At 36.9% G+C, this 27,921-nt stretch overlaps 1 protein-coding gene across 2 annotated transcripts in view; it reads right to left on the bottom strand.

Moving 5' to 3' along the window:
* Positions 1 to 19,268, bottom strand: part of LOC149022417 (Nucleic acid-binding, OB-fold-like protein) — a 53,962-nt gene extending 34,694 nt beyond the window's left edge. Inside the window, exons 1-4 of one of the 2 annotated variants that reach the window (XM_089150537.1) lie at positions 19,079 to 19,268; positions 8,857 to 8,958; positions 6,716 to 6,886; positions 6,326 to 6,391 (exon numbers count right to left, since the gene is read on the bottom strand). In XM_089150537.1, the coding sequence (XP_089006663.1) occupies positions 6,326 to 6,391; positions 6,716 to 6,886; positions 8,857 to 8,958; positions 19,079 to 19,171 (432 nt within the window). In that variant the 5' untranslated portion in view covers positions 19,172 to 19,268. The remainder of the gene's footprint in view (positions 1 to 6,325; positions 6,392 to 6,715; positions 6,887 to 8,856; positions 8,959 to 19,078) is intronic. The other variant, XM_089150538.1, reaches the window with a different exon arrangement.
* Positions 19,269 to 27,921: the final 8,653 nt, after the last annotated feature.

Here is a 27,921-nt window from a genome sequence, read left to right as displayed (position 1 = left end):
ACTTGTCTCCTTTATTAATAGTGTATTCTCTCCACAAAGTTAACATGATAGAATTTAACCTAGTAAATAATAAATCGAAAATAAATTAACTAGTAATTCTATAAAATTTTCTAAAATTATTAATATTAAAGGAAAACTTACTTCATATTGCTAATTTGACTCTCTTTGTTCTCCTTTTCTCATCTTGTTAGTATTGTAGTTAAAAGTTTAAATTTTATTACAATCTCAATAGTAGCTAATAATGAGAGCTTAAATAAGCAAACATGATCAATAAACTTAAATAAATAAATGATTAAATAATTTTCATAATAAATTATAAATTACTTACTAAATACATCTTTTTCTTTTATATCAATTTTATTTCTCAAATCATTAAACTTAATGAAATTATAAATCATAGTGGTAATCTCAACTTTCTTCTATAACTAAATTGTTATTTAAAGAAAGTTCATATTGTTTATGCACATTATTATAAGCTAAATCTATCGATTTTACCATTCCGTAACTTAGAAAATATAATCTCCCAAAGTTAAGTTTATTCTCAAATTTATTAACAATTTCATTGAACATGGCTACTTGAATTTTGGTTCCCTAGAAAATAAAAAATTATGATTATTTTGATTGAAGACAATAGAAATTAAATTGATGATGGGACTATACCATCTAGACCAATCCCGATATAAAAAGAAATTGACCCACTAAGGGTTGGAATTTCAGACTTTCAGGAATTTCTTGGAGTAGTTGACCCATTAGATTGGAATTTCAGACTTTTAGATGTATACAAATATATAGGTTTAAAAATTTTCTGGGTTGAAATTTCAGACTTTTAGGAGTTTCCAAGAGGGCAATCTCTGAGGGTTGAAGACTAAGAAGTCGGTAGTGTTTAACTCGATGTTTGGTGTTGCCCAACCGGCATATTGAAAGGGAAAATAGATTGTATGAAAAATGTTGATTACCCTTTTTATGATAAAGTATTTAATCACAAAATCATCTTTTACCATTTTTTTCAGGAAACCAAAATTCAAGCGGTCATGTTCAATGAAATTGCTGATAAATTTAGGGACAAACTTATCCCTAGAAGATCATATATTTCTATGTTATATAATGGTAGAACTGATAAATACAATTTATATTAATGTGCATAAAGAATATGAGCTTCTAAACAACAATTCAGTTTTTTTTAAAAAAAAAAGAAAGTTAAACACGTAATGATAAACACTATGACCTATAATTTCATTCAACCATATGATTTGAGAAGAAAATTTGATATGAAAGAAAAATACGCATTTGGTAAGTAATTTATAATCTATTACAAAAATTATTTAATCATTTATTTATTAAACAAATGTACTAACCATATTGGTTTATTTTCGTTTTCACTTTTAAATGTCATTAGGATTGTAATCAAAGTCAAACCTTTGACTACCATACTAACACTAACAAATGAGGGGGAAAAAAAAGAAAAATAAATTTAAATTAACAGCATAAAGTAGGTTTTTCTTTGATATTAATAATTTATAAATTCTATATAAAATTTACAAATAAGTTTATTTTTTTGTATTATTTATTAGTTTTTATCCTATCATGTTAATTTTATGGGAAAAATATGCTATTAATGAAGAAAACACATCAATAAAACTTCATTAAAAACCCCATTGTAGTTTTCTCATCGATCGCAGTATAATCTTATAAATAAAAGTGGATGTACATATATTTTTCTTGATAAAAAAGTCACTATTGAAAATATTATAGTTATAAGAATATGTTTATTTCTAAGGATTCTCCCTATGTACAACTACATTACCATTGATACCTTATCAATCCTCAAACCTCACTAGTGGAAGAATAAAAGAAATGATAAGTATTCATTTTATACACATAATTTATTTACCATTTACTAACTTTTCTACTAAAACCTTTTACATAACTTGTATAGCATTTGTTAAAATTGAATGTTGAATCATCAAAATTAATTAATACAAACCAATAAAGCAAAACTATAAAGATAGAAAGCTTGAAACACTCATCGACTTAATTAAAAAACTATTAGAACATTTTAGGGTAAATATTCATTGATCATCTTAGTTTTCAAATAACCCTAAAATATCAATTTTTCATTTTAACATATTTCTATAACTACAAACACATGTACATTTATAGGATGAATGCTATTATATGAATCATGGTACAATGCATGCAGCTCTTTTAGCAAAAAAAATACAATTAAAAATAAAGACGGCACCATACGAAAAATGTGAAATTAATAATGCACAATACATATCACCGTAAGATTTCTAACTATAATTTTTGTTTAATAAAAATATAATGCTATGAACAATTAATACTAATTAATTTTTCATTCACAGATTTATAGTAAGATTCAAAATCTTATATTCAACAAGTACAACAATAATCTACCATGTTTGATGCTATTAAAAATATTGTTGAATGTCCAACAACCGGATAGTAAGATAACCCCAAAAAATGAATATACAATGAAATTAACATCATAAAAGAAATTATTAATAACATTAGCTTAATTAACTTCATCATATTTCTAATTTTTTTTTAATTTTGATCCAAAGAATTAGTGCCTTGGATCAGTCAGATGTTACAGTTGTGCGACGACACAAGTCATGTAACAACGTAAAACATCTATTGAATTTAAGACACTTGGTTTAAGGTAAATAATCATATTAGAGTTGGTCTGGAGTTGCTCCCATAAGTGATATGCTTTGAGAAAGTCGTTTGAGGTGGCACGGCCACGTTCAACGGAGACCTATAAATGCCCTTGTACAGAGAAGTGATATAATCCATATTAAAGGAACTAAAAGAGCTAGGGGTAGACCTAAGATAACCTTAGGAGAAGTGGTAAGAAAGGATATGTATAGCGTAGGCCTTGTATCTAGCATGGCCTCGAACAGAACTGATTAGAGGGCAAGAATCCATGTAGTTGACCCCATTTAGTTGGGATGAGGCTTATTGTTGTTGTTGGTTTAAGGTAAATGAATGTTGAACTATTATTGGTGTTTTAGTTGTGATGGGTGTTAGGGTTATGTTACAGCACAAACCATGTAACAGCATTGAGCATCCATTGAATTTGAAACACACAGTTTATGATAGATGGATGTTCGGTTTTACAACACACATAGGCCATATAATGATATAGGACATCTTATCGAATTTAGACCAATGAGATACTTGATTACTAATGATTTATCAGTGTAGTATTGAGTAAAATTTGCATAACTGAGCATATTATGTTATTCTTGTCACATTCATTAAATTTATTGTGTATAAAAACTTTTATGTGGTTATGCAAGAAAAAAAAAAATGTTAATTTACTATATGGTTATGCTTGCTAAGTTTATTCCCGAAGCTTATCCCTTCTACAAATGTAGGCCTCAACCAAGGAGATGATGGATACACGAAGGATGAAGGAGAACATATCTATTGTCTTTCTTATAGTAGAACTATTTGGAAATTCTATTAATTATAATCTTTTGAAATTTTATATTTTAAATTTTATCAGAATCACGGATTATTTATGAAACATTTTTTTATTTTAATATTTGATTATATTCAATAATAATGTTATTGGATTAATTTTACAAATCTGGCCAGTGGTCCACAAAGGGTTTCAGTTCACCACCTAAATATTATCAATCCTTGACAAATTATGGCCTTCTCCCTAACATAAAGAGTGGGGCGTCACATTTAATGCATCAATACACATAGACTAAATGCTGCAACCTGAGTCTAAGGTTAGGGTAGGTAAACTCCCTACACTTTAGGGTTAGCCCAGGAGGGTCCAACAAGGGGGAATGACAGAACTGAAGGGTTGAGGGAGGGTTATGGGGTCAAGGGTCCAAATGAAGGCTGGAGTTGGGGTTTTAGGACTGCATTAGGTTAACTAGGTTCATAAAAATTCTGCAAAATTCAATTGGAGAAGAAGAGTTGCAGAAAATTTCCAGAATTGTATAGCTAGGACAGATGGGGCAGTGGTTATTACGAAAGGGTTCCAGGATTAGGGATGATGCTAGGAAAAGGTAAATAGGGTCTAAAGGGGCTGGGGATTAAGGAAAAACAGAGGTGGGAGGTAGGCTGTGTCACAGGGAAGATGAAGAAAAGGGGAAGAGCTATGGTGGCTAGGATTTGGGTGGGAATGGGCTGGAACTGCGAGGGAAGGGGGCTTCTTAACTTACTTGTCAATGAGTAAGCTTGCTAGAATTTATCTTGAATGCTTGGAGAAGAAGATGAAAGTCTTTATTGAGAGAGAGAAGAACACACAATCCAGCCAGAGGTCACCAAGGAGGTTCCCACAACTTTTCCAAAACCAATCTTCTATTCAATTCATTCAATAATTAGCAAACTGACTCTTATATTAAAAGTTAGGCTATTTATAGCCTTCAAAACCAAAACAGACTCTAAAAGGAATCCCTAAGTAATTGGGATCTAATTTGACCCTTAAGCAAACAAATAGTTACTATTATAGGACTCAACCAACTCGAAAAGTACTTTTAAGATAAGGAATCCTATCCTAACCAACTTACAACTCATAACTAACAAACAAATACCTAATTTTACTCATCAACTATGACTCTAAAATACAAATAAAATCAGAATTAAATTAAGAATTAAAGCTGAACTTGATCCAGCAAAGTACGGCTCAAACCAGGGGTGGAGAAAGACCAACTAGCCCCTAGTCTATTTTGGCCTCCCTAGCTTAGCTCTTGCTCCTGCATGGGCTTGGGCCCTCTTTAGGGGTTGTCCAAGTTGGTTACATCAGTAAAATCAATATGATACTCTTCTCAAATAATACTAAATTGACTAAGATGCATGGTTGTCAAAGCATCCGCCTAGGCCACAAGGCGGTTCCCAATCGCCTTGTTTTGATCCACTTGACTAACGTGCAATTCTTTTACAGCTTTTTCGTCTTATTCGCCCTGTTGCCGCCTAGACACTAAAGCAGCAGCTTTTTTGACATTTTGTACATAATATTTTTTTCTTGATTTTATTTTTTAAATCAAAATTTATTCTACAAAGCAGTATATACATTTAATAGTTAGTCATTTTGTAATCGAGAATCAATGAATCATTAAATGCTTGATTTTATTCTTGAATGCTTTTTTTTTTGGATGAATGTGATTACTAAATGTTTATTTAGCTTATTATAGAAAGTAGTTGTATTGAAAAATTTTAACCCAACTGCTTTGGTCACCTTATTGCCGCCTAGGTACAGCTTTGTTGCCTAATCGCCTAGGCAGAACTCCAACTGCTTTGATCGCCTTGACGCCTTGACAACCATGCCAAGAAGCAAATCTTAGTTTTGAATATCGACAACCAGGAATAGAGATATCGAAATGTTGGTTTTTAACACCCCAAAACTTTTCTTTCTTTTTTTTTTTTTTTTTTTTCCAGCTGAGTTTTTCCACACAACCTTGACCTTCTAAACAAAATCCATGAACCATTAACCCCCAAAAAAAAAGAACACTCAAAAATGATGCTTGTGGTTTTGAGCCAAGTTTGATATGGTATGTCACTATTGGAAATTGGCTGCAAAATATGACACGGTAGACACTTTAAGCCAAAAACATAATTCAACTAAAATTATGAAAATTGTAATTCCAAGAGAAAAAAAAAAGAATTTGTGCTCCTCCCCTCACAGTTCCCCAAAAAAAATCTTAATATGTTTTTCTAAGGCTCTTAGACATTTAAGTTGTTTTTACCTTGCAATGTCTTATTTATACCTAGCATCATCTAAGTAAATTAAATTAGAAAATCTATTACTACATTGGTACTAACAAGTACTAACAAAAACAAATTGTAGTATGTGCAAATTTGTCAACATAAAAAAGATATAGCCTGGCATAATCCACTTATGCAGGATACTGAAGGGGGTTGACTAGAGTTGATCCTAGTCTTTGGCAAAAACAGTTTAAGCAAGTGGCAGCTCTCAAGCACTAAGCCCCTAACACTAGTTCTCAAGTGCAGTCCGAGATTTAAGCACTACATGATGGCACCTTGAATCTCTTCCATCTATAAACTAAAAGCAGAAGCATCTAACATATGGCAACATTATACTACTGCTTTTAGGAAACTTTAGGTTTCATGAATGTAAGTTTTGACCCCTGGTTTCATGAATGTAACATCTACCATAAACAATAGATCTTCTTACGGGGTCAAAACTTACATTCATAAAAACTAAAGTTCCACAAAATAATGAGGTCCTAAAAAACAAGTCATGAATGCAGATCTCTTACTTGACAGCATCATCAATGAAGCCAAACCAATGGGATGAGATGATGATAAGGAAAGCACATACCTGAATGTAGTCCATCCATCTAATCACATGTGGAAACCTCAGTGTCTGTGAAATTGAAAGGCCACTCTGGCAAAGAGACAACACTAACAAAATAGTTAGAACGTATGCTTCATGTGAAGTTCTACACTTACTTCTACTGTTTTAAACAAAGTAATTGATGAATTTAGACCAACCCTATCTGATGCAAACAGTAATAATCAGTTTTAAAGTAGAGAAAGAAACCAACTTCTGAAACCATGACAATGTAAGCAGCCTCTTAAATATGTGGTCATCCATTCAAGAACTGTTTCGAAGAAATTTAAAATTCCCAGCAACAAATCAATTCTTGAAACTTCAAGATATCAAAAAGAAACAATAATGAAATTTAAGTAGAGCATAAAGATAACATACCACAAAGGAATACAGCACAGAGAAGACAAAAATATCAACTTCAGCAGGTTTCAGTCCATTCCACAGGAGAACAGATCTTTGGACCAATTCTTCATTCAGACCCTTGAGAATCTCATTGCAGGCTCCAGCATCGGTCGGGAAATTCTCTGCAAACTCCACCCACTTAATCACCTACACAGAACATTTGTACTTGAGGAAACAAAATAAAACTTAAACTGTATTATTTCACTGATGCAGTTACAATTAGGAAAGAGAATTTATTTTCTAAGTTATTTTTGTAATATTATTTTCTTTATTATTGATTAATTGCTGTTGATGGAGTCATAGACAGAAATAAGAGTTCGTTTCAGTTTTGAGTGTAAATTATATTCAAACTTTCTTTTGTTTTTGGATAAGGAATTTTTACAATTATTTACCTCTTTCTATAATCTTCACAACCATCGTATTATTAAAATTGGAATTGAAGTTGGCAAATGGATTAACCTGCTCATTACAAACTGTATTACTCGGATCGTCCTTCCTCTCGTCACTCATTGTATGTAGTTTCTCTCCTGAACTCATTTAATCTCACGTAAGATCTCCAAAATGCTTCTCTGGTTCTATAGCAAAGTCTCAGTAACGTCATACACTCCCTTTTTACATCATTATTTCACATGGTACTGTGGTTCATATGCTTTCCAGTTCTTGTTCAGACAGCAAGTGTCAGGAGTGAGTTTTTTGGAACTCAATATAATACCAGTTTACTTGAGAATTTGGCCGAAGGTACATAAAAAGAAACCTTGAATACTATCCTTCAAGCCCCTCCTCTATCGTGTGTAACTGAAGTTGCAGGTTAGAGATTGCAAGTACTGCCAAATTAGGTTGCAAAACGATTTTTTTCTATTTGTTTCATGATTGTAGGAAAAGTTCTTGGTGTAAGTTCAACAGATGCCAGATTTATAATTGAAATGTCTTACTATCTGGAGCAATGATTGGGAGAATTTGTTAATCAAAACCCAGCCTAGTACCACTGGTTGGTCAATATTTGAGAGGTTGAACTCTTGCTAACTTAATACTTTGTCACATGGTTTTCAAAGCGCCCGCTTAGGCCTAGGCGGTAAGGCGGTTTTTCAACTACCTTATTTGCAACCGCTTTGCTGACATGCATTTTTCAGCCGCTTTTTCGACACACTTGCTATCCTTTTTGTCACCTTATTGCCGCCTAACGCCAAAGCAGCCGCTTTTTTTACATTTTGTACATAATAATAAATTTTATTCTACAAAGCCGTATATGAACTTAATAGTTAGTCATTTCAGAATCAAGAATCAATGAATCATTAAATGGATAAGGCACTTATTTGACATCACACTATCATAGAGGTAAGTAAAAATGTAAAATTACTACTTTCATTTCCATACTTATAATTTGATATAGTTCATAGTCATATGTTATGATGATTGATGAGATGAACCTATGTTTGTGTCCTTTTTTGGATAATATTACATAATTATGATTCTTGAATGCCTGGTGTTTTTTGGATGAATGTGATTCTTGAATGTTTGTTTAGCTTATAATAGAAATTTATCAATTTAAAAGTAATTGTATTGAAAAAATTTGACCCAACCACTTTAGTTGCCTTATTGCCGCCTAGAGGCCGCTTTGTCGCCTAATTGCCTAGGTGGAGCCCCATCCGCTTTAGTCACCTTGCCACCTCGACAACCATGCTCTATCATATTTATATAATTTACCCTTCTTTACCCTTCTATTCATTTCCAACATTTTCCTTGTCTTATTCAGAGTTTCTTGCTTCCCTTTAACAATTTACAATTTCCCTGACTTCTAACTTTTACTCCCCAAGAGACCCATATAAGATGCTCTAAATTACAATTCTGCCGCTCTGTTGTAACACTTCATTTATTTATCAAATTGCCACCAGACTCGTTGAGTCATCTATTGTTACATTAGGCCCACAGCAAACAAACCTAATTAGTGTTTCTGAACCCCGGGATCACATCAGTGGCTCCAAGCAACTTACTAGATGCGTTTAAGCAACACCATGGACTAACTTTGCCAAGTGGCTTTTAAAGCACAAAGAATGATATGCTTCAGAATCAAAAGATTGTATCATAAAGAAAACCTCCCAGTCACCAGAAATTCTTACCTCCTTGTTTCCAAGGTCAACATTATTTCCTGAAACCTTCAAAATGTTTAAAAATAGCTCCTTGAGGTCATTTTCCCCGATGGTTTCGCTAGGTAAACTTCTCTGCAAGGATTAGTTTCAAAATACAGCATCAGAATCAGCAACTAATCATCATATTCATATCAACCAAAAGAGAACAGATTAGGGGTCCAAGCAAGGTTTAAACTAGTTTTTGGAATTGTATCAAAAGGGTGATTTTAACTATTGTATTAATTTATCCAAAAAACAAAGCAAACCACCTCTTTGTGAAAGCAGGGTTAAGTCTGGTTACATTATAACCCTTACCAGACCCCACAGTGGTTGGAGCCTCATGCGTCAGGTATGCCCTTTTCATTGACTTACCAAAAAAGAAGAATATATTGTATCGTATTGTATCTCAGAGTCACAAGATATGCTCAAATTACATGGAAATGACCAGAAATAACTGCTTAGGACTTGGATGCACACATCATTGGAAAAATACATCGTTAGATGCAATTACTCAGGTTTTTTTCACTAATTTGTGACTGAATGCAACAAATAAAACATTACAAATCAATATAAGCAACTAAACAACAAATTAAAAGATTTAACAGAAACCACTCGAACACAAATTTAATTTCAATCGTCGATTGCAAACTGTTTGATGAAATCTCAAAAACCCAATGAGGTTCACTTACAAGCTCAAACGACTAATGAAAAAACTCACTTGTACTGTATAATGGTCGTTATATTAATAGATGTGTTGACACAGATCCAACACCAAATTGGGATTCTGTACTTAGAAAATAGCCTAGGGATGGTTTATGTAATTTATAGCCCTTTGGTCCCTTGAGTTTTGTGCTGTAATTGGCCAACTTCTTGGACCTAAAACATGGGTATATAAGTCAAGTACAAAAATGGGTTAATTAGTTTAATTTTTGTTAAGAGGTCATGTGACCACTTAAGAGTCACGATAACTTAATCAGAAATAGTTGCACAAATTTGAGATAAGGTACTTTACTCTTTTAGACTGATTAGTTTTACATTTTAATTCCATTTTCATTCCTAGCTGGGATAAAACCTGTAATTTGGCTGACACAGCCCATCTTAATACCCCCATTGTGGGAGAATGAAAGTAGACCTGAACAATTGAATTTTGCATTGAAAACACTTGGCTGTTGCCTTCCTACTCTGTGAGAGAGTTCTCTGATGTTCAAATACAGATAACCTAGCTGTTGGTGTTTGACGTAATTTATTGTGCTGGAGTTTAAGGTCCAAGAGCTGATTTTCCCCGTGTTTTAAGTCCAGCAGAAGCTTGGATGTAAGATATTTGAAGTCCCAGTGCTTGTCTTTGACCCTAGAATCAGTCTACTACAGAAATCTGCACTACAAGTTGCTTCCAGTCACAAAGTCAAATCGATTCTTCAAAAGGAAAACAAGTTGCTTCCAGGCACCAAGTCAACTTGGTTCTTTGATAGGATAGTTTCCTTTCACAAATGGGTATCAATACCCTATCCCATAACTTCTACATGCCATTCACTAGTTTAATCCCTCTATAGTTATTGCAGGTCTAAATATCCCTTTTTATTTTGGTAATCACAGCACCATTGATTGTCCTCCATCCATCTGGCTTTTTCTATGGTCAAAATTTTGTTAAGCAGCTTGATTGGCCAGGTTAAACGACACAACCCAGGCTCTTCCACACTTTAGTTGAGACTACTCTTGTTGTGGAAGTGGTACCTTTCCTATTTTCGTCTTAGTCATAGCTTCTTTGACTTCAGGAACCCATATTTTGCGCGTATCTACAAGTTGTGCCACAATAATAAAAATTTTCAAAGGATCAAACAAATGGTTGATTCATGTCCTTATTAAGATGGGACAGAAGCTTATCATTTCTATGAATGGTCTTCTTATAGAGAGAAAAAAAGAGGGGAAAAAAAAGGGAAAAGGCCAAGGTGACAAAATTATATTTTTCCAACAAGACTCAGAAATCACTCCTTGCCCCATGGTGGGAGACCTCGGCGAAATTTCACAAGATATCTCACTAAATCTCCTTAGCGAGACGAAAGAAGAGGCGAGATGGGAGAGATGGGAGATCTCGCCATTAGTGGTCCAAACACATGCTTTAGGGGCTTTTAAAACCCCCTATCTTATGCAAGAGAGGTAGATCTCACCTCTCTCTTGCTATAACTCTCCAATCTCGCCGGAAAATCGATTTTTAGCTGGAATTTTTTGGGGATCCAATTAGATTTCAACTTCCAAACATCCTTAACACATCTACAACATCAGATTATCATCATTCAAGCCTATTTCAACTAGATCTTCAATAAAACTAAGATTTGTTCTCAAATTTGAATTTTTTCAAATAGAATGTTCTACAATGGGTGTGAGTCTAGTATAAATATATATATATAAATTGCTCTACTAGAAACACATTTAATTTTCTGCTATTAATTTATTTTTTGAATTTTTGTATTTAAAAAATATGATATCCAAAAAATTAAAAAAATATTAAAAAAATAATTATGATATGAATGTGATTATCACTTATGTCTATAAACAACATTGAGAGGGCAACAACCCCATGCAGTCATATTTTGATTATCATGCTTGCTGTATTTTTTTAATAAAATAATTATGAAAAATAATATTTTATTAAAAATTTATCTTTTTTTTTAAATGATGCTTATATTATGTAGTTTATTTTAAATATATAAACATGTCTGTTTGAGCATTGTATATATGTTATTTTAGAACAAAGTTTGTGTTTTGTTGTTTTATAAATTGTTTTTACTATGTTTTAATTATCTAAAAATTATTCTAATGATTATTTAGGAACATTCATGTATGTATTTGAGTGTTTTAGACTTGTAGCTTAAATGGCAACTAGTGGGAGTGGCGTCACTGGCAATGCGACTCAGGACATTGCTTGGCAACATGGGGACCCACTAACTGCCAAAAAAAATAAAAAATCCCGATGCAAGTATTGCTACAAGACCTTCAATTCTGGTGGTTCAACTGGATTAAAGCAACACTTAGCTGGTGGCTACAAAGATGTTGCCAAGTGTCCCAAGGTTCCTTATGAAATGCCAAAAGCAATTGCAGCAACTTTAAAGGGAATGAGACAAAGAAAAGATGAGATGGCACAAAAGCAAAGGGAATTTGAGGATACAATGTTGTGTAGACCTTTTTGTTCACGTTGATTAGGAGTCGGACAATGATGAGGAGAGGAGAGGAGAGGAGAGGAGAGGAGTATGGGTATTGAATCACAGGCTGAGTGGAGATAGATAAAGTCTATAATGGAAGCTAGCAGACAGTCCTAACATTTTGAGAATGTGAGGCAATATGAACAGACAAGAGGAGCAGGTGGTTTGGGGTCAGGGGCATCCATGCCACCTAGACATAGTTTTCATGGAAGTGAGGAAAGTGAAAGGACTGAAAGGAGGAAGACTATACATTTGACCAAGACCCTTCCCTCTTTAGGCATCAAGACACCTATCAAAGAAGCATTCCATACACGTTTATTGGAGGTAGAGAAGGCAGTAGAGATGAGGAAGCTAGGTTGGCGATTAGCAAATTCATGCTCTACAACACCATTGCAGCCAATGTAGCCAAAACACCATACTATCAAGGGATGATCAATGCAGTTGCTAGGGCAGGTGTAGGGGTTAAAGGCCCAACAGCTTGGGAAGTAATGAATAAATATTTACCAAAGGTGAAGCAAGAGGTGGAGGAATACATTGGTTCATTGAAGGAAAGATGGACAACATATGGAGTTACTGTGGTGGCTAATGGATGGATTGGTCCTACTAGACAGTCCATCATTAATTTTATGCTGAGCTGCAATGGAAAGACATCCTTCCTTAAGTCAATGGATGCCTCAGATAAAATCAAAGATGCTAATTACCTTTACAAGCTTCTTAGGCAGGTGGTCCTCGAGGTAGGGCCAAGCAATGTTGTCCGAATTGTCATAAATAATGGTGCTAACTTCAAAAAAGCTGGTTAAATGTTGATGAAGAAGAAGAGCAACAGGATCCACCTCTTTTGAACACCACGTGCAGCACACTCGATTGATCTTATGTTGAAAGACTTGGGGAAGAGAAAGTCAATCAATGTTGTGGTTGACAGGCTAGAAGGGTCAGTAATTTTATCTATAACTATGGTTATGTGTTAAAGATAATGAGGAACCACTGTAAGGGTGATCTAGCTAGACCTAGATTAACTCGATTCACCACCAACTATGTAGCGCTCTGAAAAGCTTCCAAAAGAAAGTGTTGGGTCTACAGCACATGTTTGCAAGTGAGGAGTGGTTTAATTGGCATGGATCTAGCCATTCTAATGCAGTAGTAGTCCAACAAACCATTGCTGATGATTCCTTTTGGAGGCAGCTAAATAGGACAGTGGACATTTTAGAGTCGATTGTGTTTGTTTTAAGGATGGTGGATTCGGAGAAGAAGGCCACAATGCCCCCACATATATGTTGCCCTCTAACAAATGAAATAGTTAGTTAAAGCTACTGCCCCTGGCTCCTTCAAATCCTATACGGGGTAGTCATCGGAGTTTGGCCAGTTGGCAATCATCTGAGTACCTATATAGGGATCACAGCACTGGGTCAATTTACAATGGGAATCACTTGATATCTCTATATTACATGTTGTCAAACCTTGCATTTCACAGCATTTCGGTTTTACACATAGGGTTGACTTAGAAAACATACTCAGGGTTATTTTTCACAAATCCAAGGCAACCAGTGTGTTTAACTAGGCTAAATACCAAATTTCAGCCCAACCAGGGCCCGAAAACCCACCGAGATGGGCCACCAAGTTTATGCCAAAAAAATTGGTATATCTTGATTCTTGACTGAGATCTTGCCATCTCGGTTAAGATCTCTGTAGTTTAAGGTGGCGAGATCTCGCCATCTCAGTTGAGATTTTTGAGGTGGCGAGATCTCGCTATCGAGCGAGATCGATCTCCCACCATGCTTGCCCCACCCACCCTCAACCCAAGAAAAGGTGGAACATAGTAACAGTTTCCATAGTTTTTAAGAGATAGGAACAACTCTCGCATCAATCCATTCACATCATTCACTGAGGAAACCTAAAAATTTGTTCTCGCATCAATCCATTCACATCATTCACTGAGGAAACCTAAAAACTCACCATTACAATGAAGACAGTCAATACCTGGTATTCCAATTAACCCTCCCAACTCCTCTCCCAATAGTTCATATGCATCTATGAGGAATCCAAATTGAACATCATACAAGAAAACCACTTGATGGGAACCCGATGTTAGGGTTCCTACGATGATTTCCTTAAAATTAAGGGTTTGCCCAAAACCTTCCAACAAATAAACTTAAAATCCTATGGGTAGAATGGATATATGGAGGGCTAGTTAGGAGTCATAGGAAAGACAAGGAGATAAAATTGGGATCCTAAGGGTTGATAGGGAAAAGGTTAGGGTTTTACCAAATTCCCATTTGATGATCTTGAGGGATAAAAACTTAACCTAGGATTGGTAGGAAAAGGAAAGGAATAATTTGGTTTAGTTTTGGTAAGGATTAGGGAAGATTTTGGGCAACTATGGGCTTGGTCTTTGAGGGCAGGAAAGATCTTGACAAGATCTTGAGCAATCTTTCAATCTTTCTTTTCTTTCTTCTTCTCTTTTCTTTCTTCCTTTCTTTCTTTCTTTTCTTCTTTTCTTTCTTTCTTTCTTTTCTTCTTTTCTTTCTTTTTCTTCTTTTCTTTTCTTTTCTTTTCTTTTCTTCTCTTCCTTCCTTTTCTCTTTCGTCTTCATTCTTTTCCTTTATTTTCTTGTTTCAGATCTGCCCCAAGTCAGAGAGGGGTTGGGAGGGTAACTGAATGGGGGAGAGGGGGAAGGGAATGCCGCAAGATGGAAGGGAGGCAGGGGAAGGGTTCAGGTGAGTCACAGGGGGTAGGGGAGGGGTTCTAAGGTATCGCAGGGGTTAGGGAGGGTGCTGCCAAGGGTGCAACAGCAAGGGTAACAGGGTTTCTGGGTTGTGCAAACAGGGGGAGGGGGCAAGGTGGGTTGCGCAATGGGTTTAGAGGTGATGGGAGAGGACTGGGGTTGCTGCGAAAGGGAAAAAAGAAAAGAGTGGCTTCTGGTACTTAGCTGTGTGCAGAATTAGGAGGAAGGTTGCTGAACTGTGCTGGAATCGCAGGACAAAATTGATGAAGATAAGAGAACTCTTGATAACCACAAGGTCCCTCTCAAAAGGACCCTGCCGTACCTCTTGGCTGCAATTCTTCAATAATTTATTAATTCAGACTTGAAGATTACAATGAAAAGACTAGGCTACATACAGCCTACACTAAAGACTAATGATCTGCATGCGAATCCTTTATAATGTAGGATCTCCCACACATTTAATCTCAGCCACTCTATTAAAAGACTCTATTTAAACTAAACAACTAATGGAATATTTTTGAAAATAGATCACCTAAGACACTAAGACACAAACATAAAGGAAAGGAACTCTTCTTGAAATAAAAGACTTATAAGAGTCCTACTTTAAAGAAAGACTTCTAAGGACTCAAGAACTCAACTCACAAATCAAACCAAGACTTCTAAAGATAACAAGACTGAAAAATAAGAATAAAATTCTGAAAATTACTTCCAACAGATAATTAGTGTTGAAATTGACCAAAATACCCCTCTAGAAGAGTTTGGCCAGCCCTAGGTGTGCCACTTTGGAGTGGCCTTAGGGCCTTTGGCCCGGGGGGTGAACCCTTGTTCACATCACCACTTCTCAACCATTCAAATCTTTATTAAACCTTAGAAATCCAAGATGGAATGACTTCTGATTCTTCAAGACAACCCCAAACCAAAGCTTATTGCATCCTTTCCAACTTGCACAACATTGGCTAATAGTGTCAAAAGCAACCCTTGATGTAAAATGTTTCTAGGAGTTCCACCAAGGCCTAGGGTTGCTTCACCAAACCCTAGGACCCCAAATTCAAACCAAGTGTATTTTGGAAATTCTACAAATTTTCAGTTGTCATAGATCCAGTTCCCATTGAGTCGAGTTTGTTGTGTAGACACCAAATCCATTTTTGTTTTCTCATTGGTTTAGTATTTTAAGAGTTATTGCAGTCCTTATCAGGTGTGATTCCCAGTTGCGTTGAGATCCCCTAATTTGAGTCTACTTTTTATTAGAACTCCTAATCTACTCTTACAATCCTAATTGGATCTCTCAAGAGCAAGTTATGCTAGAGTCCTTGTTTATGTTGGAGGTTGTTAGTTAAGTCAAAGTTCTAATTAGATCTAGTACATCAATTTGAAGTCAATTAGATTTCCTAACTAAGTCCTACTCTACTTGTTTTGAGGCTATAAATAAAGCCTTCTTACTCTATAATCAACAAGTTGAATTGAATAAATTATTTGAGTTTGGAGACAAGCAAAGTCATGGCTTCCTTGGGAGGCCCATGGCGGATTTGATTGTTCATCTTCTTCAAAGCTCAGCCTTCTACTTCAATTCCAGCAGCAATTCAACCACAACAGCAGCCTTTCCTTCTCCAAGTAGAGCCCCTCCCCTCCTCATTCCAGCCCCTTCCCCCACCTTCCCTAACCTACTCGCAAGCCCCTTCCACCCTTCTGCTTCCCACGGCAGCAGCAGCTTTCTTCCCATAGAACTCCAAGGTTCCCATTCCCATCTCCTCCCTACATCTCCGTATAGGACTGCACCATTTCCCTTCCCTTATCCCTACTTTTAGTTCCATCAAATGCCCTTAATCCATTAGGATCTAAAATTTCTCCAATTCATCTTCAACCTCTAGAAACCTTAAACCTTAGTTTCATTAGAACTCCTATATCTCTCCAACCCCAACTCCAATCACCTCACCCTCTTACGATTATCCTTTCCAACCCCTCTCACACACTCATCCCAACCACAGCCCAATCCAAGAACCCTAAACCCTAAAGGACTCGTCAAACCCATCCTAAACCAACTAGGACTGACTAAACCAATTAGAAAAAACCTGAAATTGCAAAACACCAACATCAGCCTCTATCCTAAGCCAACCGAACCCTAAGGCATCAATTTCTCAACCCTAATTCTAATTTCAGTTCCGAAATTAAAATACAGCACCAGCCAAAACTTTAAAACATCCCTTAAAACCTAAACCTTGTCCTAATCCCTAAAACCATTCTAAGCCTGGCCAAACCCTTCTAGGGTATTTTTTTGTTACTTCCTCCAAGAAATCTCCTACAAGACTGTTGGTTCCCTGAGAGAGGATCCTGGAGTGAACCTAAATCTAGGGCAACATTATTACAAGCAAGGATCAAGGTTTCAGTTTTGAGGCCGGTTTCGACCTAGCCAAAAACCAAAATCTTTCGACCCCAAGTTTTGAGGTTTATACGCCCTCCATTTCATCTGATTTCTTGCCTCTTACCTATTTAAAGCATAATAAACACAATATAACTACTAGTTCCCCCCCCCCCCCAAAAAAAAAAAAACACTGAAAAGTTATCACTTAAGTATACTAACAAATGACTGGTTCCAAGAAGTACAAACCGTATTGCATACAGTCATAGAATCATCAGCATACATGAATTGTTTGGTAAAAGGGTTATATATACAACAAGTCAACAAAATACAATGACCAACTAGATCAAGTGATGGCTCATTCAATGCATGAACAAAACAAAAATAAAAAACTGGGAAGTTTGTATGGCTCATATTTCACATTCTAACAAACACAGGGGTCAAAACCTACGATATTTCACAAGTTCCGATTGAGAAAAAGGATTTTATAAGGAATAATTGACCAGTTTCAGTTGAAATTTTGGTCTATTTCAACTAAAACATCATAACGACATGAAATATTGTAGGTTTCATTTTGATTTTGAAAAAATGTAGTAATTTTGGTCGCTCAACCATTTCGGTCGAAATTTATTCCATGATTACAACGTAACCTAGAATTTCAGTTTACATCAACTCGGCTTCCTCTTTCTACCAAAGAAGGCAATACACTCCTCAAAGTCCTATGCTTGATACCATCCATTTACAACAATCACAATTTTTGAAACATTAAACAACATGGGAAAGAATCTAAAAGAAACACCACATGACCAACAATCTTCCTAAATTTTAAACATGCCCCCCCCCCCCTCCCTTCCCATCTTCAGTGACCAAATACCACCACTAGAATGGTTTTATTACTCCTCAATTCTCAAAATCATGCTCCGACAGTGAGAACTAAAATCCTCAACCTTTACTAGTTCCATCCAGTTTGGAGTATCCCTTATACTATTATACTAGGACTAAATTGGACATACCAAATCTTAAAATCAGTGTTATGTTAAATTTTGGAAGCACTTGTCCTCAAAATTTACTTTTTGCATTAATGAGACAAAATGCATATATATCTTAATTCACGTATAAATGTGTACAAGGATAAGCCAAAGGGCACTTCTAAACATAGAGAATATTCTAATTTGTCACCCCGTACTGTCACTTCTTTGCCTGCTCTTGCTCATGTCTCATGCTTTGGCCATTATTTTCCAATTCCCACCTTCAAGGCTATAGACTTATTAAGCTTGGAAGTTACCCTGCCCCCATGAGAGGCACTGTCTATGGGCTATCACAATGTTATGTAGCTAATTGACAAATTCATCTCCATACCACAATGTATGACCAGCATCCACCAAGAGTTGTTGTCAATTGCCCCCCATTAAGTTCTACTTAGTTCATTGAAGTTCAGAACTAAAATACAGAAAGTATCAAGAGCGAAACTCAGAATTCCTTTCAATGAACATGATATCTCAACTATCCAATCATATATGAGCCTGAATTCCTTTGGTGATAAATGCTAAGAATCCAAACAAGACAGAAGATAAAAGAATGTCTTGTTGAACTAAGGCTAAATATAAATTCAGCCAATGGAAGAGTCAAAATGGTAACTGTGCAATTGAGGATAGGCTCACAATAAATCCTTCATCCACAGTTACAGAAGTATTACAGCCAATAAAGTTCATCCCATCACACAACTACTCTAATTGAAGCAACACCAACCCAGAAAATTGCAGCAAACCCATGAAAAATGTACTAAATAGAAAATATCATCCATTGTAAAATTCCGATTAGGTTTGAACATAAAGATTTTAAAGAACGCGTTGCATGCATGTAAACTGCTCCACAGAACCACATTCACCGTTGCAGGGGAGGGGATATCTCACATACTAAGCAGTTATCCATGCTTACCAGATCCAGGTGGAGGTATTTGCAGAGACAACGAACGACATCTTGCTTTCTTCTGTGAGGGATGCTATCGCTTGCAGAACCGTTGCTGTCCATCGCTTCCGTCTCTGTTCGTGCTTTGCTCTTTGCTCTTGCAGTTCTAGACTTCTAGTCCATGTCCTCTTAAGTCATTGCTTACTATATTGATGCTCCTTTGTTAGGGTTGTCAATAATAGTTTATGGACTGGTCCTGTTTGGTGCCTTTTATTACACAGGCCCACTCAAATATGGGCTGGTGGATATTGGCAAATCAGGCTCATTCGAACCGATATACATGGGCCAGCAAGGCCTAACTTTAATTTGCACTTCCAAATAATAACCAATAACAGATCCGAACTGGACCAATTCTAATAAGATAAGGTTTTTCTTAGATGCACAATCACGAAGAATAACACAAGCAAAACACACTCACAATGGCAAGAAATTCACCATGATTTGGCAAACTTGCCTACATGGAAAAGAGATTTCACTATTTATTGAAAACCTCTATACTCTACTCTCCACTTTACAAAATGTAATCCTTTTATTGTCATATTTGTTTGGGTTATCCCACAAATATATATTTATTAGGAAACAGATACCCTAATCGCCATACAATAAAAATTGTACCATATACAAGTATTCGTTCTAAAACCCATTTTTGTTATAATTACAGTCAAACTCTAACTATATATATATAGATCTGCATTCAAACCCAAGACTTTACAGTTTCAAAACCGATCAAAAACTTGGTCCAAATCTGGATCTTACTTCCATAGCTTGAAAAGCAAATACTTTCTTGCAACTCATACACTACAAAAAGTATTGTTACTTATTTGATGAAGGATGAACCAATGACATGTCATTTTCCCCAAGTATAAATAGATTGTCGAGTAACACACACCACCACAGTAGAAACCAAGTAACACCTGCTGTGAAACTCCAAGTTTCAATTTCAAAGTATAAATTAACCTAATGTGGCATCCAATGATTAATCTTTAACCAAGGTTTAACGTATCAATATCAAGAATTATATTGGTTTAGGGATTTTAAGAGATGTATCTTCTCATATCGAGTATTTTATCATATTTACCAATATATTTTGATGTGATCCAATAGGTGTCTCTTAAAAAAAAAAAGACGTATTAATATGTGTTGTATCGATTGTATCCAATATGGACATATATCAACTAATATCGTCTTGTATCGTAGAATCCTTTATACCACACTTGTAACATCATTGTGTCACTACTTACAAGAAAAGAATTATAAATCTAGTGCACCCAATGGTCCCAAGTCAGAAATGTCATCCATATCATGATGAGGAAGACAAAGACACATAAATGGAAAGGTCTTGAGGCCAACAAAGAATCCCCAGAGACACTAGTCGCTGAAGCAATGAAGGCCCATGTCCCAATAAAACTCACATGGTGGGCGCATTGGGTTGGTTTTAGAGCCACCACCTTCAAATTTTGGCTATTGTGAGTTAGGCAACAGGGCCCCCCTTATCTAACCCAAAAATTTTATTGGCTAGGGTGAGTTTGGCAACTGATGGCTGGGAAAGGAAAGAGAGGGGTGTCCCTCTTTGATCAGTTGAGAAGTCCATATCAAGTGGGGACCAAAGGGACATCCCTTATGAAGGGCTCTTTCAATAGAATAATCATCAAAATAATAATAACATAAAATTCACGTGCTTTGTCTTTGAGTAGAGTTCATCATTCATGTAATTAGAGTTCTCATTTCGATTCGAATAAATACAACCATATACATTAAGGCTCTTTTTTGTATCAATTCTCATTCTCAATTATGAGGTTTTTTCATTATTTTAAGTTGTTTGGTATCTATTACCAGTTTTATTTGTATTTAAAATAATAGAAAAACTTTCAAAATCCATAATGAACTTTTTATCTATTATGAATTATGGTAAGAATTTCATTCTGTTCATTTATGCACAAGTTTACTTAAAATTTAATGGTTAAGATGAGGGTAAAATAGTCAATACACATTCTTTTAATAAAAATCATTTTTCCTCTTTTATCACTTGCTCACTATTATTTACTAACAATTATTTATTTTGACACCAAACTTATTTTTCATTCCATAATTTATTTTCTACAAAATTCACCAAACCATTTTTCATTCTTGACCAATAATGAATTCTTGAACTTATTTCTTTTAAATAGGCATAATAGAGAATGAAAATTGATATCAAAAAGAGCCTAAGATGTCTCACGTAATTGAAAACAAAACAATTAAATAAAATCCACGTGCAATAGTTAAACAAAAAAGAGAAAAGAATAATAATGAATCAAATAACAATGACGGAGAACCTTGAACAAAATTTAAAGTTGTTTGCCAAAGAGTTACCGATACAAAAGATTTTTTTTTTTTTTTTTCGCACAATATTACATCTAAGTAATATGATATACTATACAACCATGTTGTGTAATACCACATCAATGTGTGAAAGTGATATAATGTTCAACACTGTATGACATTAATATAAGACTTTTGGTGTTCAGTACTAAAACCATACCAAATTGGTCTCTTATAATGACCGATGATGCAACTCAACCATGCTAACCTCTAATAATGTTATTTCTATTACATGATTATAGAGGATGTAATATACACATCAGTGAAAGATTAGTAGGAGTACTAATCATTAAACAACTAGACAAATTCTTGGGTAACAAGTCAGTCTTCCTAACGAATGCAGACGAGATGAACAAATGAGATGCACCCATATCAAACAATACAAATGCAGGAATAGAAGCGATTAACAAAGTACCTGTCACAACTTCATAGCTTGCATCTTGTTCAATACCAGATATACTAAACACTTTTCCAGGCACAGGGGCAGGTGCACTCTTCGCTCCAGAGACATAGGGCTGATTAGGCTTCTTGGGACAAGTACGCGCAAAATGATCGGGCTGCTTACAAACAAAACAAACCGGCTGCCCAACTGAAGGTGATACCACTGGAGGCTTCTAACCCATAGGTCTAGGGTTCACATTCACTGGCCTAGCATTTGGAACATTCACAATTGGTCTATTCCCACTAAATTGGCGCTGCTGTCCGGCCGGTGCAAAACTAGAATTTTGGCCTACACTTCTAGGCTGAAAATTAGGAGTAGGATACGGTGTAGGTCTAGTGAACCTTCTCCCCGTACGGTCAACCAAACCAGTGTTCCTTGGTTGCCACATTCTTTACACACGTGCATTTTCCTTCTCAGTTTCTTCAATCTTCTTCGAAACTTGAACTACCTGGGCGTAGCTCTCAATCGGAATCACAGTAAGATAAGCCTTGATTGCAGGACGCAATCCCTTGAAGAATTTCTTTGCCTTGGCACGGTCATGTCTCACAGAATCCGGGGCAAAGTAAAATAGTTCTTCAAACTTCTGTTGGTACTCCAACACAGAAACAAAGGTCCTTGCATAAGGGCCATGAACTCAGCTTCCTTAGCATCAGTCACTGCTTCAGGGAAATAGTTCTTACATGTTGGAGTTTATTAATATAATTAATAAATTAGTTGCCCAAGGGCAAATCTGGAAACTCACAATTAGGGCGGTTACAGAATATAGGTTATATATTTGTAACCACCGCATTAGTGAGTAAGGGTGTGATTCATTCGTACGAGATTTCTTCAAGAAAAGAGGCGGCTCCATCTTTCTCTCTCTCCTAGAATCGCTGGCTTGGAGGTTTCCTTCCTTGCTTTAGATCTTCTTGCATCTTTTATTCCACAGGCATTTGGGTTGTGGAAATACTTCCCTTTCCTTGTGATTGTGGAATCATCTCGGTAGAGATTTGGTGGTGGAACGAGAACGTGGATCCAAATTTACTTCCGCTGCGAATACTTCACAAAAGGGAAAGCGAATCCAAGTAAGGAATCTTTCCCCATCAATTAATTGAATTGAACTATTTTTGGAGTATTACCAACATTGGCATCAGAGCCATTGGTTCCCACGGTTCTTTGTTCCTCCCCATTGTTTAATTTCATTGTATGGATCCAATCGGAGGATCAAGGGTTTAATACGAAACCCATGGGAGAATTGATAGGGTTTTTGGAAACCCTTATTTTTTGTTCGGATCCGAGTGGGAGGATCCTTGTGAATTTCCCTAATGAAGATTTGCATGAATTAATAATCCATGATGATAATTTTTGTTTAAGATTTAATGCTGGATTTTTTTCATGTGTTTTTGGATGATTTTTTGAAAGAAAAAAAAAACGTGATTTTCCGTTTTTTTTGAAATTTTTTTTTCGTTAAATGGGGAATTGATGTCTGTGTACCAGACAGATTCGGAGATGGCTCACCGTCTCAGAATCCGTCTGGTCACAAAAGCCTAACGGACTCTCAGACGGTGCGCCGTCTCAGAATTCGTCTGATCACAGAAGCCAGACGGACTCTTAGACGGTGTGCCGTCTCAGAATCCGTCTGGTCCTGAAATGCCGGACGGATCGTCGGTGCAGGCGAGATGGACTCCCAGACGGAGAGCCGTCTCAGAATCCGTCTCAGACGGATTGTTAGACAGTGATCCGTCTCAGAATCCGTTTGAGTTTTTTTTTTGTCCAGTTTTGAATGTGTTTCTATTTACTGGACATCAATGGCTCACAATCTATGTGATGTTTGAGCATTGAGGGCCTAATGGGGCCTAGTGGAAGCTAATGAGGTAGAAGTGTTATGTGTGAACCACCTCATAGCATTAACATGATTACATGTTTTATTTTAATAAAACTATTTTTTATTATGGGTCTATCAATCATGTTTCTTGCACAGAATGAAACTAGTGTATAAGTCTATGTGGGTTTGCATGAGAATTTGATTGAATGTTTATTAGCATCTCTTTTGGTTTAAGTGCTTATCCCATAGGTTGACTATGCTAGTGTGATTTGTTGTTGCATGAGTTGTGTTTTATGCTAGATTTATTGAACTCATTCTTGTATTTAATATCTCTAGAATAAATGGCTGCTACAAAGAGCATTGTTGCTGACCTCACTAAAGGAGATAAGCTGAATGAGAGGAATTATGACCTCTAGCACCGAAAGGTGCAATATCTCCTGGAAGAGCAGGATATGCTGGAGACCATAAACCAGACCATGAACCCACCTGAGGAAGGTACCACTGCACATCATCGCAGGGACCTTGAGACATACAATGCTTGGAAGAGGAAAGACTGGGTAGCCAGGATTACAATCCTGAGTTCCATGAGGGATGACCTGATGCTTCGTTATGAGAAGCATAGGACTGCAAAGTCTTTGTGGGAGGCTGAGAAGTTCCAGTACGGAGGGACTTCCACCACAAGAGGCCGCCAGCTCGGACTCACCTTTGACAGTTATAAGATGCGCCAGGGTCACACCATGAGGCAGCATATAACCATCATGTCTAACATGATTAGAGAGTTGAGCGCATGTGGGCACCAGAAGACTGATGAGGAGCAAGTCTCCGCAGTCATTAGGTCATTGCCAAAGACTTGGGAGCATAGGAAGATCTTCTTGACTCATGCTGATGAGGTCAAGACTTTTGATCAAGCTGCCAAGCACCTTGAGCTTGATGAGATCGGATATTGGTCGATGCCCCTCAAACTGATGTATTTGCTGCTGAAGCTAGCACTAGTAAGGGTGCAGGTTTCAAGCTCAAGAGAGAGAAAGCTCAACCTCAGCGGTCCAAGCAAAGTAACCAGGGTGGGAACAAAAACAAGAGTGGCCCCAAGCGTTCAAGGGGGACTAGTGCTGGCAAGAAGAAATCGGCTTTGATTTGCTTCAAGTGCCGAAAGCCTGGTCATTTTGCTCGTGATTGCACCGAGCAAGAGGTATGTCTTGTGTGTTATACCTCATCTTGTTATGTAACAAGTTCTACTATGCTTGCTGAACTAAATCCTTTGTGGATTGTTGATTCAGATGCGACATAACACATAACAAGGGAACGCTCGAGCTTCATGGAATACCGTTGTATTCCAAGAGGAAGCAGAAGAATAACGATGGGGAACAACTCAAGCGTGGAGGTTCAGGGCGTAGGCACATGCAAATTAGTTTTGCGAGGTGGCCAGACGCTATTACTCTATGATGTGCTGTATGCTCCAGACATTCGGCGAAATCTTGTTTTATTTATTTTTCTTTTAAGACATGGTTTTAGAGTTGTATTTGAAAACAATTCTTTGGTTTTGTATCTGGGTGATACAGTTTATGGTTATGGTTTTCTTAATAATGGTTTCATTGTATTGGATACAATTGATTATTCATTTAATTCTAGTAGTGCTTTTGTTTGCCAAAATACTGTGTGTATTGATTCTAATTTGTGGCATGCTAGACTAGGACATATTGGCTTAGATAGGATGAACAGGTTGGCAAGAGAAGGTCTCTTAGGCCAAGGTTCACTATCTGATTTGCCAACCTGTGAGTCATGTCTAGCAGGAAAAGCAACTAGAAAACCATTTAAAAAGGCTTTGAGAGCCTCTCTTCCTTTAGAACTTATCCATTCAGATGTGTGTGGACCCATGAATGTGCATACTAGAAAAGGACAGTCTTATTTCATCACATTCGTAGATGACTATACACGGTATGGTCACATTTATCTAATTTCTCATAAGTCAGAAGCTCTAGAATGTTTTAAGAAATTCATGAGCTTAGTCGAGAATCAGTTAGATAAAAGGATTAAAACTCTTAGAACGGATAGAGGTAGAGAGTATCTCTCCGATATGTTCAAAGGGTTATGTGATGAAAAGGGGATATCTAGACAACTTACTATTCCAGGGACTCCACAACAAAATGGGGTTGCTAAGAGGAGAAATAGAACCTTGCTAGACATGGTGAGATCCATGATGGCGCAGGAAAATCTACCCATCTCTTATTGGGGAGATGCTTTGCTAACTGCGGCCTATATCCTCAACAGAGTTCCAACCAAATCGGTTCCTTCCACACCATATGAGTTGTGGACCGGAAGGAAGCCAGATTTGAGTTACTTGCGCGCATGGGGATGTGCAACATATGTTCACTCTACTTCTCACCAATATGGAAAGCTTGGACCCAAAGGAAGAAAGTGTATCTTTGTGAGATATTCTAAACCCTCAAAGGGCCATGTCTTCATTGGACTAGATGAGAGTGAGAGGAGAATGGAACTTGAGTCTAGGGATGCAACATTCTTGGAGAATGATTTTCCATCTCTTTCAGGAGTTAACAAAGAATCATCGGAATTCTTTGAAATACAAGATAGTGGTCTTGTCACTCCAGGGATTCAGATTCTGGATAATGAACCTGGGGTTCATCCAGAAGATCCTAGTGGGAGTGGGAGTGCATATGTGATAGCTACCTCAGAGGGTGAGCAATCTGACATGCACTTACGCCGTAGTGGGCGCGGACAAGTTCCTTGTCGACGTTTCGACATAGAGGATGAAGCCTACATGGTAACTCCTGAAGAGATCAACTGTGAGATGACTTCAGTCGATGAACATGAACTGAAGAGCGTGCAGGAAGCTCTTGCGGGGTCAAGCTCAAAGGAATGGTTGAAAGCAATAGAGGAAGAGTTGGAGTCGATGAAAGTTAATCATGTCTGGGACTTGGTTGACTTGCCGCCAGGCCGAAAGGCAATTGGGAACAAGTGGGTTCTCAAGATCAAGAGAAAGGTTCTTAAGATCAAGATCAAGAGAAAGGCGGATGGATCCATTGAGAGATACAAGGCTCGTTTAGTGGCTAAGGGCTACACCCAATTAGAGGGCGTTGATTATGAGGAAACTTTTTCCCCTGTGGTTAGGTTTGCCTCAATTCGCCTCATACTAGCCATTGTTGCTCAGTTGGACTTGGAGCTTTATCAGATGGATGTAAAAATTGCTTTTCTCAATGGAGAACTTGAGGAAGAGATCTATATGGATCAACCTCAAGGCTTTGAAACTAATGGACTTAAGCGCAAAGTGTGCAAGCTTAAGAAGTCCATATATGGCATAAAGCAAGCATCTAGACAGTGGAATGTGCGCTTCCACCAAGCTATAATGGAAAATGGTTTTTCCATGCTTGAGGAAGACCACTGTGTTTACACCAAGAGATCTGATAGTAATTATGTCATTCTGACACTGTACGTAGATGACATACTTATGGCTAGCAATAGCAAGGAGCTATTGGAAACCATTAAGAAATGATTGTCCTCCGTATTTGATATGAAGGACATGGGTGAAGCAAGCTATGTGCTTAGTGTCAAGATTGTCAGAAATAGGCAAAAGAGATTACTGGGTTTATCTCAAGAGACCTATATTGACAATGTCTTGACGAGATACTAGATGCACAACTGCAAACCAATTGATACTCCAGTGGAGAAGGGTTTGCATTTGAGCCTTGATATGGGTCCTAAGACTCCAGAGGAGAAAACCAAGATGGAAAGAGTTCCATATTCTAGTGCAGTGGGTAGCCTTATGTACGCTATGATGTGTACTAGGCCGGATATTTATTATGCAGTGGATTTGGTTAGTCGGTACCAATCAAACCCAGGCATAGAGCACTGGAAAGCAGATCAAGAGGATATTGAGATATCTCAGAGGAACGAGTAACTACATGTTGTGTTACCAAGGATCGGATTTGCGGTTAGTTGGCTATAGTGATGCCGACTGGGCTGGAGACATCGATGAGCGCAAATCAACCTCTGGATATGCTTTCTTGCTGAATGGCGGGGCCATTTCATGGTGTAGCAAGAAGTAGGCTTGTATATCCCTCTCGACCATGGAAGCAGAGTATGTGGCATGCTCAGCTGCGGTTCAAGAGGCTGTTTGGTTGAGGAGATTCCTTCGACATACTAAGATTGTGATGACATCCAAAGAGGCTGCCCTTGTTTACTGTGATAGTA

Source organism: Hakea prostrata, chromosome 3 (assembly GCF_041222555.1).
Source record: "Hakea prostrata isolate BN-2017 chromosome 3, UWA_Hpros_2, whole genome shotgun sequence".
In the NCBI taxonomy this organism is placed as follows: domain Eukaryota; kingdom Viridiplantae; phylum Streptophyta; class Magnoliopsida; order Proteales; family Proteaceae; genus Hakea; species Hakea prostrata.
This window is presented reverse-complemented; position numbering and strand designations above follow the sequence as displayed.